This window comes from Cornus florida, unplaced genomic scaffold (genome assembly GCF_030987335.1).
Source record: "Cornus florida cultivar Cherokee Brave unplaced genomic scaffold, ASM3098733v1 CherokeeBrave_3.0.0_Hap2_Chr02, whole genome shotgun sequence".
NCBI lineage: Eukaryota > Viridiplantae > Streptophyta > Magnoliopsida > Cornales > Cornaceae > Cornus > Cornus florida.
The window spans coordinates 39,947,083-39,961,211 of NW_026775572.1; the positions used below are offsets into that span (position 1 = coordinate 39,947,083).

A 14,129-nucleotide genomic window follows, 5' to 3' on the forward strand; every position below is an offset into this window, starting at 1 on the left:
ATTCTCATTAAAAGAAACTAAATTTCTAGAATCAAACTCATGTTTTGATTTCGGAAAAGTTTATGAATGAAAAGGATGTTCTAATTTTTCAAAGTTCCACCTGAAGCACACTACTTAATTTGCTTGTATCCACATCATCAAGCAGTCAAATTCATAAGTTGATTATTGAACTAAAGCATTTATTTTCAATTTGAGCAAGCCAAGCCTACAAACCAAGACAACGTGGCATTCCCCGAGACTTCATCTGCAAACCTATCCTTGTGTTGAATTTGAACTCTTACTTATAGACACCTACAGAAGTTGACTCCTCTTATAAGCTTGACAAGCATGGTTAATAGTTAAGTGTTCACAGGAAGGACCCGAGTGGCCTTGACTCCTCCACAGAGCAACAGCTTTCTGGTCCGAACATAATTTGATTTTTGAATGCCAATATTCTCACACATTTAATTGTTCTTGTTATGTTCGAATTCAGATAATTAAATCCCTAAATTCCATGACAAAAGGGAGAGGTTCATAAAAATGTGTTCATCAAGCGATTCAAGCCCAAAGAGACTCTTAGCAAAACCCATTCAGAAAATCACCTGCATTGTCCCAAAACAGAGGCTAGTCCCCTGGCACAGAATTGTTGACAAATAGCTGCAGATAACATTACGAAAAGAGAAGGTTTCTTTCAATAGTCTGCTTTTGACAATGGAAATTTTTTTAACATGGGTGGCACAGAAACCATGCTGTGGAGAATTAAAAGTTGATAAATTTAAAGAGTCGATTTTCTTAGAAGATTTGATGCAGTGTCCTCGATTAACAAAAAGTTTTACATGTCAAGAAGTTGGACTAATTAGCTAAGGAGAGGAACCCTAATGAGCTTATCAATTTTCAAACATTAAGCTTGCTTTAAATACTGCCTAAATTAAGATTTCAATGTACTGCTGCTCCTTTGAGGGCACTCAAAACAAACTGGTCACTTCTGCACTGCATTTTTCTAAGTTGTAACCGTTACTAAGACTTGTAGGTGCTAGATCTTGAGAGAACACAAGTAGATAAAAAATATGTGGAGGAAATATTTGGATGTTAGCAAGTACTTTGATCGTATCTATGCCATTTCAACTTGGATTTGTATACAATGCTGCAGAAACATTATTTCCGCAGCAAACTAAAGTCCAATCTCCAATATAGCCAATTTATAAAATACCATTTGACTTGAAATTTTCTAATTTGTGAAGCACTACAATGAATTTAAAAAGTAAAAAAAATATATTAAAAAACAGTTAATGTTAACTGATCTAGATGACATGCATTACATGAGTAAGAATGAAATTGATCTGATCCCGTAATTTTGGCATAATGTAATCCGGCAATTCCAGTACCAATTGTGAATCTCTCAATCTAAAGGAGATTGAACTATTCCAACAAATTATACTCCCCAACCCCACCACTATGAAGAAATGTAAAACAAGAAGCCCACAACCACACTGTCACACCACCATAGCCCTATGCAAATTTTTTGATATGTAGAGGTTTAATACAAAGAGACCAAATTCAAATCAAATATTGAAGTTATAATTCACAGGGCATTGATATCAAGAAAAGATATTCTCTCCCTTAATTCCTATGCCATTGCCTGCTTAGTTATAGAAAACATGTGGGGAAAGAATAGAACTCTATGCTGTTTTAACTCCCCTTATATTGATTTGGACATGAGAAAGCAAACCTCTCCAATAAGCCTAATACAACCATTCCGTATTCATGAGGTGAGCTTTTATTTTTCTTTTCCAAATCCTAAGTAACATATTTACAAACATTAAATGTCAGGACCCAAAGGTTAAGTTCTGTATCCAGTCTACCCTTTTACGTTCTGTATTGACTAGAGACCATGAAAAAATGACTTAATAACTTAAATTTAGACTTAAAATCCCCTAAACATTTTGTCCAATGGTTCATGCCTGCAAAGGTGGAGAAAATAGGTTTGCTAGGGGGTTGAGTGACAAAAACCTGACATTGGTCACTTACCATACAGATGTTGACTTTTAATTTTCGCTATGCTACATTATATTTTCTGTGTATTGCATTTTGCTGTGTGTTTATTCTCTCACTTTCATGCTGAGATTCATTTACAGCAACCAATTATATATTAAAGATTTTCTCTTTATTATCTCATTAACTAGGAAGTAGGATCCTTAACATAATATTACCACCAAAAGCAGTCTGCCAAAGTGAGAACAAATGAGTTTCTTAATACAATAGTTCAAAACAGGAGAATAGGGTAGACAAACAAAGACAGAATGAACTTTTTAGACAACTTTTATTTTTTATTTTTTACTGACCCATTGAGTCCAGCTAATCCGGTCATGATTATGCTTCAAGACATTATTAATGGATCAATTAAACAAATCTCACCCCCACCTTTTCGTTTACTAAAAAATTCCTTGCTTATCTATCATTGTAACTTAAATTTCAAGCCATAAAAAAAATGACCACACAACCCACTGGACAAGTGGAAATGCAAAACTAGACAAATCAGATATTAGGCTGCCATGTTAGTCCCACCAGAACTACTCTTATCCTGCTAATTAAAATTTCTTTTTTTATATATTATCTCCAGTCAAAATTGAGCAGCTCCATGATCACCGCAGATGGAGAGAACTTGTCTGCTAAAAAATGGACTACTGATAAAGACCTTCATCAATCCATATCTGACTATATGATTATCACTTCTTAGGATAACTTTGATGATACACATAAATATGTATTTGTTTGTTATCTCCGACTTTACCTAAACTCACCACAAATAGAGACCATTACAACCCTCCCCAATTAAGCTTTTTACGGAATTGTCAAATTTTTAGACTTAAAACATTTTACACGGCATGGTATTTTTCAGGCTTTCTCTGTTCTAGCGGAATAATGCTAGTTTCCTCCTGTGATAGAGTTGGTTAGCTTTGGTGTATACTATTATTTGCATAAACCTTATAGCTATGCTCCAATTGTACTTTTCTGAAGAAACACAAAATCTTCTCCAAACATGTGGCAGGGAGAACCAGACAACCAACAATTTATCATCTCCTGGAGGAAGTTATTTTAGCTAATTAAGTCCTTGAACTAGTATTGTAACTATTTTGTATTATCTACTTTGTTCAAAATGTGTAAAGGGCTTTTTGCATCTCTAGACTCTAGAATATATCAAGGAAAGGAAAGAGGAAATCAAGCTCACACATACCACTTGCCTCCAAAGCAACAATGATTTCTCGACTCTGTCCTTCCAAAAATATGAAGGTCACTGCATAAGAACAAGACAATATATCAGTTTAAAACTTTCCAAAAATATCAAGACAGCTACTGGAAATCTGAAGGAAGCAAAGGAAAGCAAATCAATGACAGATTTAGCATTGAATCAACCATTGAGTTGAGGGGCCAATTGTGAATTTGGTTCAAGTCCAGTTATCAGTGGGACCCTATCATGTGAGGGTTCTTTGTTGCTTGCTAGTTATTTTTTTTGCTTGGGATGTCAGCATTGGCCAAGTTTCTCTATAATCCTTCTCTTGAATAATAAGTTTGAACTACCATGACATATTGCTATGAAACATCCAGACAAATCTAATGAAATGATAGAACAGGAATCCAGAAACAGCTGAACAGAAAAGTAATTAGATAACAAATTGGTAATGATGAAAGCCAAGTGTTCTGAAACAGAGAAGTGCATCACACAATGTGAAAATATAGTTGTGACATCCCTTTGTCTTTCATACAATCTCTAAAGCTTCAAAATAATCAAACCCACTTCGTTTACAGAGAAAATGCTGGAAATTAAAGGAATGCTAAAAAATAATGTTCCAGACTATATTTCCTTTTCTTTTCCTACAAATTAACACGGACAATAAGATAAGAATGTTTTTTTTTTTTTTTTTATACCCAAAACTCCCTTGAGCAGGGCCCTTTGAACCCAACCCAAAGTAACAAACTGAGGATACTGCAGTCAGCCCCACAGTTATAGCACCAGGTTAGTCAGGGGCTATAATAGAGCGCTGGGAAATCGAACCCGGACATGATAGAACCAAGGTCCTCTCCTCACCGCTGGACCAAACCCCTGGGGGCAATAAGCGAAGAATGTTGATAGCAAAGAATAGTAAAACCTAGTTTTTTTCCCAGAAGATGAGTTCCACATGCAAAAATATGAACAACATTACAATACCAGATTCTCCTCTACATGGCCGTGCGCATACATACATACACACACACATATCGTCACTATCATCAATAATACCCTAGCTCCCCCTTTAATCAAATGTAATTTTAAACCTTAGCTCCCCCTTTAATCAAATGTAATTTTAAACCTTCTTCATCACCACGTCCTTCCTTTTGTTCCATCTATATAGATAAACGCAGAGAAAAGACAGACATGGAACACCATGGTCTGAGACCCAAAGCTAATACAACAAAATATGAAAATAACTAATTCAACACAAAGATAAGAAACAAGGAGTCCAATATTTACATAAAAGTTCTTTTTAAAGATTTCATTCTACAAATTATTTATGAAACAAGTTCATAAGGAGTGATGAAGGAAAAAAAAAAAAAAAAAAACTTTTAAAGGAAAAAATACAACCAATTCTAGTCAGCCCTTTCACTCTGGAGCCTTTAAGAACATTTACAGAACTTAATCCTACAATTACTTCCAACTACACCTACCGAGGAGAAAACCCACAAACCAAGCCTACCCCCCTAAGAACCCTTCACTCCCACAAACCTGCAGTCTTATTCTACCAACATATAGTAATAACTAATTCTCAAAACTGGCATGAAGTCCCAAGCCTCTGTCTCTGCCTCTGGCCAAGGGTCACGGACTTCCGCTTGGCGAATGCTGGGGACAGCAGCCCTCGGAACTTCTCTACAAACATGGCCCATTCCTCCTCATTCATGTCTGCTAGCTTCACGAAAGTCACGCTTGCAGGAAGCTGCTCATTTGCACTCCGGTGCCCAGATGATGATGAATTTGTCATATAGCCATTTTCTATTTTAGATCCTTGAAACTTCTTCTGATTCTTTTCACCCAAACTGGTATTCTTGAGGGACATGGATAGCATTGGAACAGTTGGGATCATTCTAGGAGCCTTAAGGCCTACAAATCCCGATCTGTCTTCTCCTTCGCTTTCCTCTTCTTCCTCGATGCTTTCCTCCAGCTTAGAAAGTGGAGAACGACCATTACCACTTCCAAATCCAAAATGGAATGGTGCTCTGGTCATGAAGTCATCTGATGCCATTTTTGGAGAAAAGTCAAATTCTGCTTCTTCAAAGTCTATATCAAATAGATACTCCAGGTCTCCAGCTTCAGCCTTGGGAGATAACACCTCCCTCTCTGCTAACAGCTTCCTTGCCTCAATACAGACAACCTCGAGCTCACTAGGTTCCTCCTCGCCACAATGAAATTCCCTGCTCATCATCTCACCGATCTCAGCAAGACAAAGACCAAAAGCAGCAGCTTCCTTGAGGAAAATTGTACACAAATCCAAGACCCTGAGGCAAGCCTCTCGAATCATGGGGAGCTCCCTTCGAAGCATCTCTGAGTCCGCTTGAGGATCAAGATTATTAATGTACGCAAGCTCATCCTCCGAGAAAGGAATTGAAGCCTGGGGCCAATGGATCCACTCAAAGTATGGATCCTCTAAGCTTTCCGGCAGACAAAGGCCATGATCAATTGGAAAGAGTTCCACTTGACCAAACCTCCCAACACCATCAAGCTTCCTAACCAGAAGGTTCCCTGCATGCCTGTCTGTATTGAAAATCCTAATGTCCAATATCCCGATTCTATGAACAGCAGCAACGGGAAAGCTTGAAGTCCCATGATCACTGGCATCAAAATCATGAGGGATAAACTCTTGGAAGGAAGCTATCTTGCTAACCAGATTCTTGTTTTGAAGCTTATTTCCATTTACATCATTGACGTTGAAGATTGAGTGGGTAATCTTCACCAGTACAGTGGGCGGTACATTAGCAAAGTGACCATAGTCGAGAAGATAAGCCGCAACTTCTCTGAAACCTGTTTCCCCAACCCGCACAGAACGTTTTAAGCCTGGTTGTCCAAGAGCTTTACCCACAAATCCTTTTGGATTGTTAGGTGCAAAAGGTTCTTCATCCGTTGGCTTCACAATTGCAACACTCTCACCCCTGCTGTTTCTAAAATAGTATGCACCTCCAAGCCCACTATGGACAGGGATTGGATCAACCCCAGTTTTCATCGCCTTAACAATATCCTTGATAAGTTGTTTTGTTCTGCCAAAGCTATTTGAGTACCCTAATATCTCAATTGGACCACTATAATCTCTCTGTTGAATTTCCCTCCCAGTGGGTGAAAGACATGGAGTTGATGAACTTCTATGAAGTAAATTCCGTGTCAGAAGAAGAGGGGAATCATTTCGAATGGCACTAAGGTCATTCTTTAACACCATATCACCAAATGTCAAGGAACTCTCTTCAGTTGGAACATTAAAGGCTAGTTGCAACCTTCTCTTCACAGTATGTGCATTGTCACTCCGATCCAACTCCATCCCTAACACACAACCCCTATCTGTTTGCACAAAAACACGTCTCCTCCCCGCAGGTTTCCCTTCCATCCTCTTGCTTCCATGGTACTCCCCACTAAGAGGGTTGTTGAAGACTGACACTGCCATCTGGGTCTGAACAGGGCTGTCCAAGTTAGGAGACATGAAAGGAAAAGTAATACCAACAATTTCTGCTGCCAGCAACAGAGATGGCAGCAAAAGGGAGCTTTTTCCTCTCACTCAGGATAGCGCCAAACTCAGAAGCTGGTTGCACTCGAATGAAAAAGGAATATGAAGCCGAAACAATCATGAATCAGAAAAGTGGAACTTAAATCATCCCCATAGTTCTCAAAACAGAAGAAATCATAGCACTGGATAATGACCGACAGAGAGGGCAGCTTGATCACACTACATCTAAAAGGCCATCTGAAGCAGATTAAGCAGGAGACAACAATCTGTAAAAGAAGCAAGACCGTGTCAACAACTTATGCACTAAATCAAAAGACTTAAATAGCACAAGACTGGACATGACCTCCCAATCAAAAATGATTTTCTCATAGAAAGATCACTCGTGGAAGCTAAGAAAATATAGTATGTATATACATATACATATTATATACCAAATCGTCCTATTAGTCTCAGTCGAGATTAGGTTAGCAATTTATTGATACGATATTTAAAAGATATATGTGTATATATATATATACACACACACACATATAATAATCTCTTTCCATTTCTTCGGATACTTTTTCTCAGCAAGCACCGGAAACATACATAGATCAAAAAGCAAGACAATAATTCCATAAAAGAAATGGCACCAAGAGAGAATATAAAAATACAAATAAATAAAAATAAAAACATAAAAACACGCATAAATTAACATAGTTAATCAAGTGATTACCTATAGCTTCTTGATGACTCGAAATTAAAAGGTTTCAATAAATAAAGATATTCGCATAATATAGCAAATACCAAATACCAAATACCAAACCTCGCTTATGAACATTACTCACATTTTTTCCTATTATTAGGATTTAATTCACAAGCCTTAACTTTAGAAGTTTAACTAAACCTAGGTATATAATCCGAAAAAACATGAAGATTATAAACAACTTTCCTTTACATCAATAAAAAGAGAAATGAAAAAAAAAAAAAAAGTGAATTTCTAAATCCTTTTGTGAATCATACGGTAAATTAAGGTTCTATGTCACATTAAAGTTCAAATTCAATCGAATCGATTCAGATAAGGCATCCACAACAAAGAACCGACATTCGAAGAGCCAAATAACAATGACATCCAGCTAACTAAGAACCTAATTAGAGAATAAATTCGAGAAATCCAAGCGATTCACTCACCAGACATCGAGATCTGAGAGAATCACAAACAGAGAACGACAATCAGCCGACCGTCGACCGACGTTCGTAGATAGAAATGCCAACAGTCCGAATCGGAAGCTTCAACAGCTAGGATCAGACCGATTGTTCCTGAAAAGCTCTTGTCCAAGCCAAAGAAACACCCACTTTCACTTCCGTTCTTCGTCTATGTGCTCAACACTGTCTCTCTCTAAATCTGTATATTCTCTCTCTCTTCTCCGAATGTTCCTCTCCCTCTCCCTCTCAGAGCAGCGAAGAACTTTACCGCGTGAAGCCTGGTTAGATAATTAACCCTGGTTAGAACTTAAAACGGAACACTCTCTCTATACACTTTTTTTTCTCTCTCTAGAATATATATCGGGCTTTAATTTTCTCTCTCCTGATCTTGATTTGAAGAAGACTCTAGAACATGCTATCACGGCCGTTGATCAGGATTTATGCGAGATCTGGGCCGCTAGAAGGGATAGAGACGTGGAGGTCAGGGATTCGACCATGACGTGGCGGGGCCACCGTCGAACAGGTAGCGGCAGCGAATGGGGGCGTTTTCTTCAATTTCTGTGCGGACTGCAGATATTTGGGGGTGAGTGAAATGACGGAAATGCCCCCCAAAATATCGCATAGCTGGTATGAAGGAGATTCTAAGTTGTATGTCGCGTATGTAAAAAAGTGGTGCGGATCTTAGGATTGACGGTGTGGACCCGTGACAGATGTAGATGTTGCACTTTTATGGTAATCTGGTCGTACGATTTGAATAAATAGAAGTTGTCTGATGGGTCAAAGGCATTCATTCCTCAATAAAGTAATGGGAATTTATTGGTTTCGGATTTGATCAATGTAATTGTGACGGTGATAAACTGATCAATACGTTGTTTTGCATTTAAATTAGATCTTTAACCATTTGATATCAATATTAAAATTTGGATAATTTGCACTTACACTTCTCATGTTTACAATAAAGACAAGTAAATATAATTTAGAGAGAAACATTTTAGAGAGACTGTAATTCAATTGCTTCTTCAAATTTATGAACTTGAATAACACCACCCCTAATCATAATAATTAATTACCGCTTGACTTCTGAATTGACCCAATTAAATCATAAAAGTACAATATTAACATTTTATAAGTCATTTGATTTGACCAAAATGATCCTTGACAAAAAAAGAAAAGAAAAAAAAATACAAAACAAACTCCACCGTGGCCTTCACAATTTTTTTGTAAAACCTTATTATAGTATTAAATTAAAATTATTTATGGTAATGTTTTACATAAAAATTAAAGTGGGCCCCCTCAAATTTTTTATAATATTCTATTTATAGTACTAAATCATAAATACTAATAGTTATGAAAAAAATAAATAAATAAATAAAATAAAATAAAATATTCACTTAACAACAACAATGATTCAATCGACAACTTTTTTCTTCAATTTTATTACATATTATTTATAGACACATTTTAACAATATATATTAAACTTGCCAAAAAAAAATTCTTACAATGATTTGATGTTATTTTAAAATTTTAATTTTACATTTCTAGTTTGGCCCCACCAATTAAAATTTTCTGGGTCCGGTCTGTATGCATATGGCATTGGCGGCCATAGTGGTGGAGTTTTTTTTTTTTTCTTTTTTTCTTTGTTCTAAGGGTCATTTTGGTCAAATAAAAGGACCTATAAAAGTTAATATTATATTTTAATAATTTAAATGGGTCCATTCATAAGTTAAAAGGTAATTAGGTACTCTCGTCATGGTTGATGTGTTGTTGTTTAGGTTTGCAAACTTGAGCAGGCAATTGGATCAAACTCTCCCTAATTTGTATCTACCTGTCCTTATTGTAGACTTGAGGGGGTGTAAGTGCAAATTACTCTTAAATTTTTAAATAAATTATATTCTATTTGTTCCAAAATAGTTGGGTATTAACTATGTGAGTCATAGTTTCCAAAGTACCCAACTATTTTAGAACGGATAGAGTCCTTCACTAATTTTCTTTCAAATTTGAACGTATTACACATAAAACCTTCAACTTTATTACTTTAACCTTATTCAAAATTAAGTGCTAAGAATACTTACACTGATTAATTACAGATTGGCTAAGTCTATTATATCTAATTAGTTATTAATAAATTGGTGGATCCCATCTTCTTATATTTGCCATGCATTACCAATCAAATATTTTAGGGTGAGCATCTCCAACCGTTGTATAGATGTGTCAAAATAAATTTACACAAAAATTTTGTATTATTTATTTTTAGCTCCAGTGGTTATTTTATACCTTTTGTGTAAAAATATATTCCCCAATAATAACCAACCCGTATCATGTCTAGACTTTACATAATTTTTATAAAATCTACTTAATATAGGGTTGATTCATTAATGAAATGAGAAAAAGAAGGAGAAAAGAAATACGTTGATGTGGTTGTGTAAAAAGATTATATAAAATACACAACAATTTTACACATTATACGTGTCAATGTATATTTTACACAAAAGAGAATTTTAACAGGCTGCTAAAGATGCTTTTAGCAATTCTGTTATTATAGTGGTATAATATGAATTCTTAATTTATTTACATTTTTTATTATAGTGGTATAGAATGAATTTCTTAATATGTCCCTTTAAAATTTCTTGACATTTTTTTACTTGACACTTATTTCAAGACAAGAGGATAAATTAGGATATTAAAAATATAGTTCATTGAATTTTGAACTATAACACTTATTTCGAGACAACCACAAAATGAAAGGTGTACACTTTTTATGGTTTTTGTAACGATCCAGAAAATTCCCTTCCTTTTCGTTTTTCTGAAATTTTATGAATGAATTTTTTTCGTTTAATTTCCTTCGTTGAGCTCAGTTTCTCGTTGTTTAGTGTCATCTCGAGTGCTCATGAATGGGTTCTGAGACTCTTTTCCATGAATTGACAACTTCCTTTGAGGAATAGTCATTTCTACATTTTTTGTTTTTCGACACTATGCACTATTTCATCCTTTTCCCTATTCTGTCTTTTCCCCGTTTGTCAGTTTTTGGCATAACCTCACTTTTCATGCTCAGAATTAGTTTTTGATTTCACATATTTTGATCTTGCGTGGTTTTCACGAAATACGTATATTCACTTTTTCAAGAAAGTACTCTGGTTACTCTCGGTGTCCATAGGGGCATAGATGCACAATTCTTTAGAATTCTTTTATTTTATTGGAGTGTTTTTCATAAATATCTTTTGAAGATATTTTATTTCAGGGGTATCTAAGAAAATATCTTTTGGAAGATATTTTCTTTCAGGGGCAGTTTTGTAGTTAACCCTTTTTGTAGGGGCCATTGTGCAATTAACGAAAGTTATTGCAAAATACCTCGTCTGGAGCCTGGATCCTTGTACGGGATTCATTTTCACATTTCGTCGAGTCGTGTACTCATAGAATTCCGTTCTGGTCATTTTTCTCTAGTTTCAGAATTTCTAGACCTAGTTAGCGCCGAACTTGTTTGGGGCATATCTCTCTACTCAGGACTCAGTTTTTGACGTTGTTTCTTCCGTTATTCATATTTTCTCATTTGGAATCTTTTTTGTTCATGGATTTTTCCCGTTTGAGCGCGTCTGCTTAAAATCCACTTTTCCAGACCCAGCGGGGCCCTTTCAGGGCACTTTTTAAGATTTTTTATAAATAGGGTCACTTAAGAGAAAATATCAGATTTTTCTCTCTCTCTCTCTTCTCTCTTGACCGGCAGCCATGGCTGCCAAGGGGCTGCCACCTTTGTTCTTCATTTTCCCGCCACTTCCCTTGAGTGAAAACTCTTCGGCCTTAACGATTAATGCTTCTTTTAACGCCGCGCATCTTATACCCTTATTAGAACCCGTTTCTGACCAAATTTTGAGTTCGGGTTTGGAGTCAAGTTTGGATTTTCATGGGGCTTCTTGCAGATTCTTGTTCACGGTATTGTCCCCGACAAAACCTCTCGGTATTGTCGGATTCGGAACACTTTTATTTTGGTGGGCCTTTGAGATTTTCATCTCAAATTGAGGTAGGGGATGTTCTAGGTTTAATTCTTGTTATATAGCATGATATTGATGCTTATACTACTTGTTTCCATGCTTAAATATAAAATTTAGAGATTTTTATTATTTATTTTTCTTCTACTGGATCTGATTTTCCTAGTTACTAATGACTTGGTTTAAACATGTAGCATGGTATTATATTACCCCTTGATATGCTCACTATCGTGCATTAAATTTAGAGCAATTGAATAAGTATTAAAGTTTTTATTTAATATTTATCTTAAGTGAAAGATTAATTCACATGGCCTTAACTAGCTTGAAATCAATATGTGTTAGCATATTATATTAAGCCCTAGTATACTCCTCAACATAGATTAAATTGAGAGAAATCGGAGTTGTTTTGAAATCTAGTATTTATTAATTAATTTAATTAATTAATTTACTCCCGGTGTACTATTCACCCCATTGAAATTCCAACTTGACATTCTTGATATGCATGCTATATGGTTTCACATATATTAAATCTAGAATATTTAATTCGGTTTTAAAACCTTTCATTTATTTATTTTCTAGTATTAAAGTTTAATACTCGTGGTCTTCTCTTGCATGGAATTCACTTGTATCGTGTTTTTAAATCAAGTTTTGGCATGTTATATAACATATATTAATTTGAGATCATTTAGATGAATTTCAAAACCTAGAGATTTTAATTAAATGAAGTAATTAATATCCATTTCTTGGTTCATTGGTCTTGATTCAGTTTCTAACATTGTATTCATGATTTTCTAGACAAGTTCATTCACGTTGTATCAAATCGAGAATAATCGGATAAGTTTTGAAACTTATATTTAATTAATTCCTTTGTATAGAACTTAATTCACATGGTTGTATCTTGCTTAGAATGAACTTGTAACTTGACATTGGACTTGCCTTGTATAATGATTTACACACTTCGCATTAAATATCCTTCATGCATAGCGTGTAACGAATCGCACACTGAAAATTCGACATTCATCATATCATATTTATGCGAACTTAGGGCATAACTTGTATGTTTCAAAATCTTGGTTGTGCATGAGACGTGGTTAATGTGTTTCTAGTATTTTGATACAATCTTGACTTGCACAACTTGTTGATTTTGGGACTTGGGATATCAATCAAGAATAGGGAAAGGTACCATTGGGTGATAATCCCTAAAGTGATCCCAAGGATAGGGGAAGGTACCCTTGGGTTGATAATCCCTAAAGTGATCCCAAGACTAGGGGAAGGTACCGTTGGACTGGTAACCCTAAAGTGATCCCAAGAGTACGGTTTTAATCCGAACGATATCTAAGTTTTCACATTGTTTGATTTCACTCTTTAAATTTCAAGTTGCTATTCCTTGAAGATTTAAACTTGTCGTGTATGTGAAATGCTCTAATCCTGTTTACTTGCATAGATATTAAACCTGTTCTTGATTCATGTATAATTCTTTTAGTGTTTAATGGAATGTCCCATCCTTGTTATTTGCATGGATATTATGTCTTATTCCTGATTTCGTGTATAACTCTTGTCTTGCTAATTAGATTATCCTAATCTTGTTATTTGCGTAGATATTATGCCTTGTTCTTGATTCCTTGTATAACTCCTATCGTGTAAATTAGAATGTTCTAATCTTGTCATTAGTATAGATATTATACCTTATTCGTGATTCAAGTATACTACTTTTCGTGTTTTATGGAGTGTTCCTTCCTTATTTACTTGCATAGATATTATGCTTCGTTCTTGATTTCAAGTATACTTCATGCCGTGTATTCTATCCTTGTTTACTTGCATAGATATTATGCCTAGTTCTTGATTTCGAGTATGCTTCTTGTCGTGTTCTTGGGTTGTCCCAAATCTTGACTTGTTTCATATGAGTATATATCATGATTCTTGTTGTTAGTACTCTAGGGTAGCTTAGGATGTTCCCTGAGTCTCATTGTGACGTAGATGTTAGGTAGCATGAGCCCCTTTGACATGTCTCACCTTAAGGTGATAATTTTGTAAAATGCTAGGTCGATGCATGCTCATCTCCTACGAGTAGCTTTATGTTGCTCACCCCTACGTTACTAGGGCATATTTCAGGTACAGGACTCAAGACTTGAAGATTTCATTACTTGGGTGATTTGTGGCTTCACATGACAAAATTTGTATTCTTGATTCTATATATGTAAAGTGTACATAAGTACACTCTTTTCAATGTATTTGAC

The 14,129-nt window shown here is 35.5% G+C and overlaps 1 protein-coding gene across 1 annotated transcript; it reads right to left on the minus strand.

Annotated features, from left to right (window-relative positions):
• Window positions 1-4,465: 4,465 nt before the first annotated feature.
• On the minus strand, window positions 4,466-8,259 carry LOC132294751 (phosphatidylinositol 4-kinase gamma 7-like). Its single transcript, XM_059792722.1, has 2 exons — window positions 7,893-8,259; window positions 4,466-6,988 (listed from the first exon to the last, which is right to left on the minus strand). Exon 2 carries the CDS (start codon window positions 6,696-6,698, stop codon window positions 4,782-4,784), a length of 1,917 nt encoding a protein of 638 aa, XP_059648705.1. The 5' UTR covers window positions 6,699-6,988; window positions 7,893-8,259; the 3' UTR covers window positions 4,466-4,781.
• Between the last annotated feature and the right edge of the window lie 5,870 nt (window positions 8,260-14,129).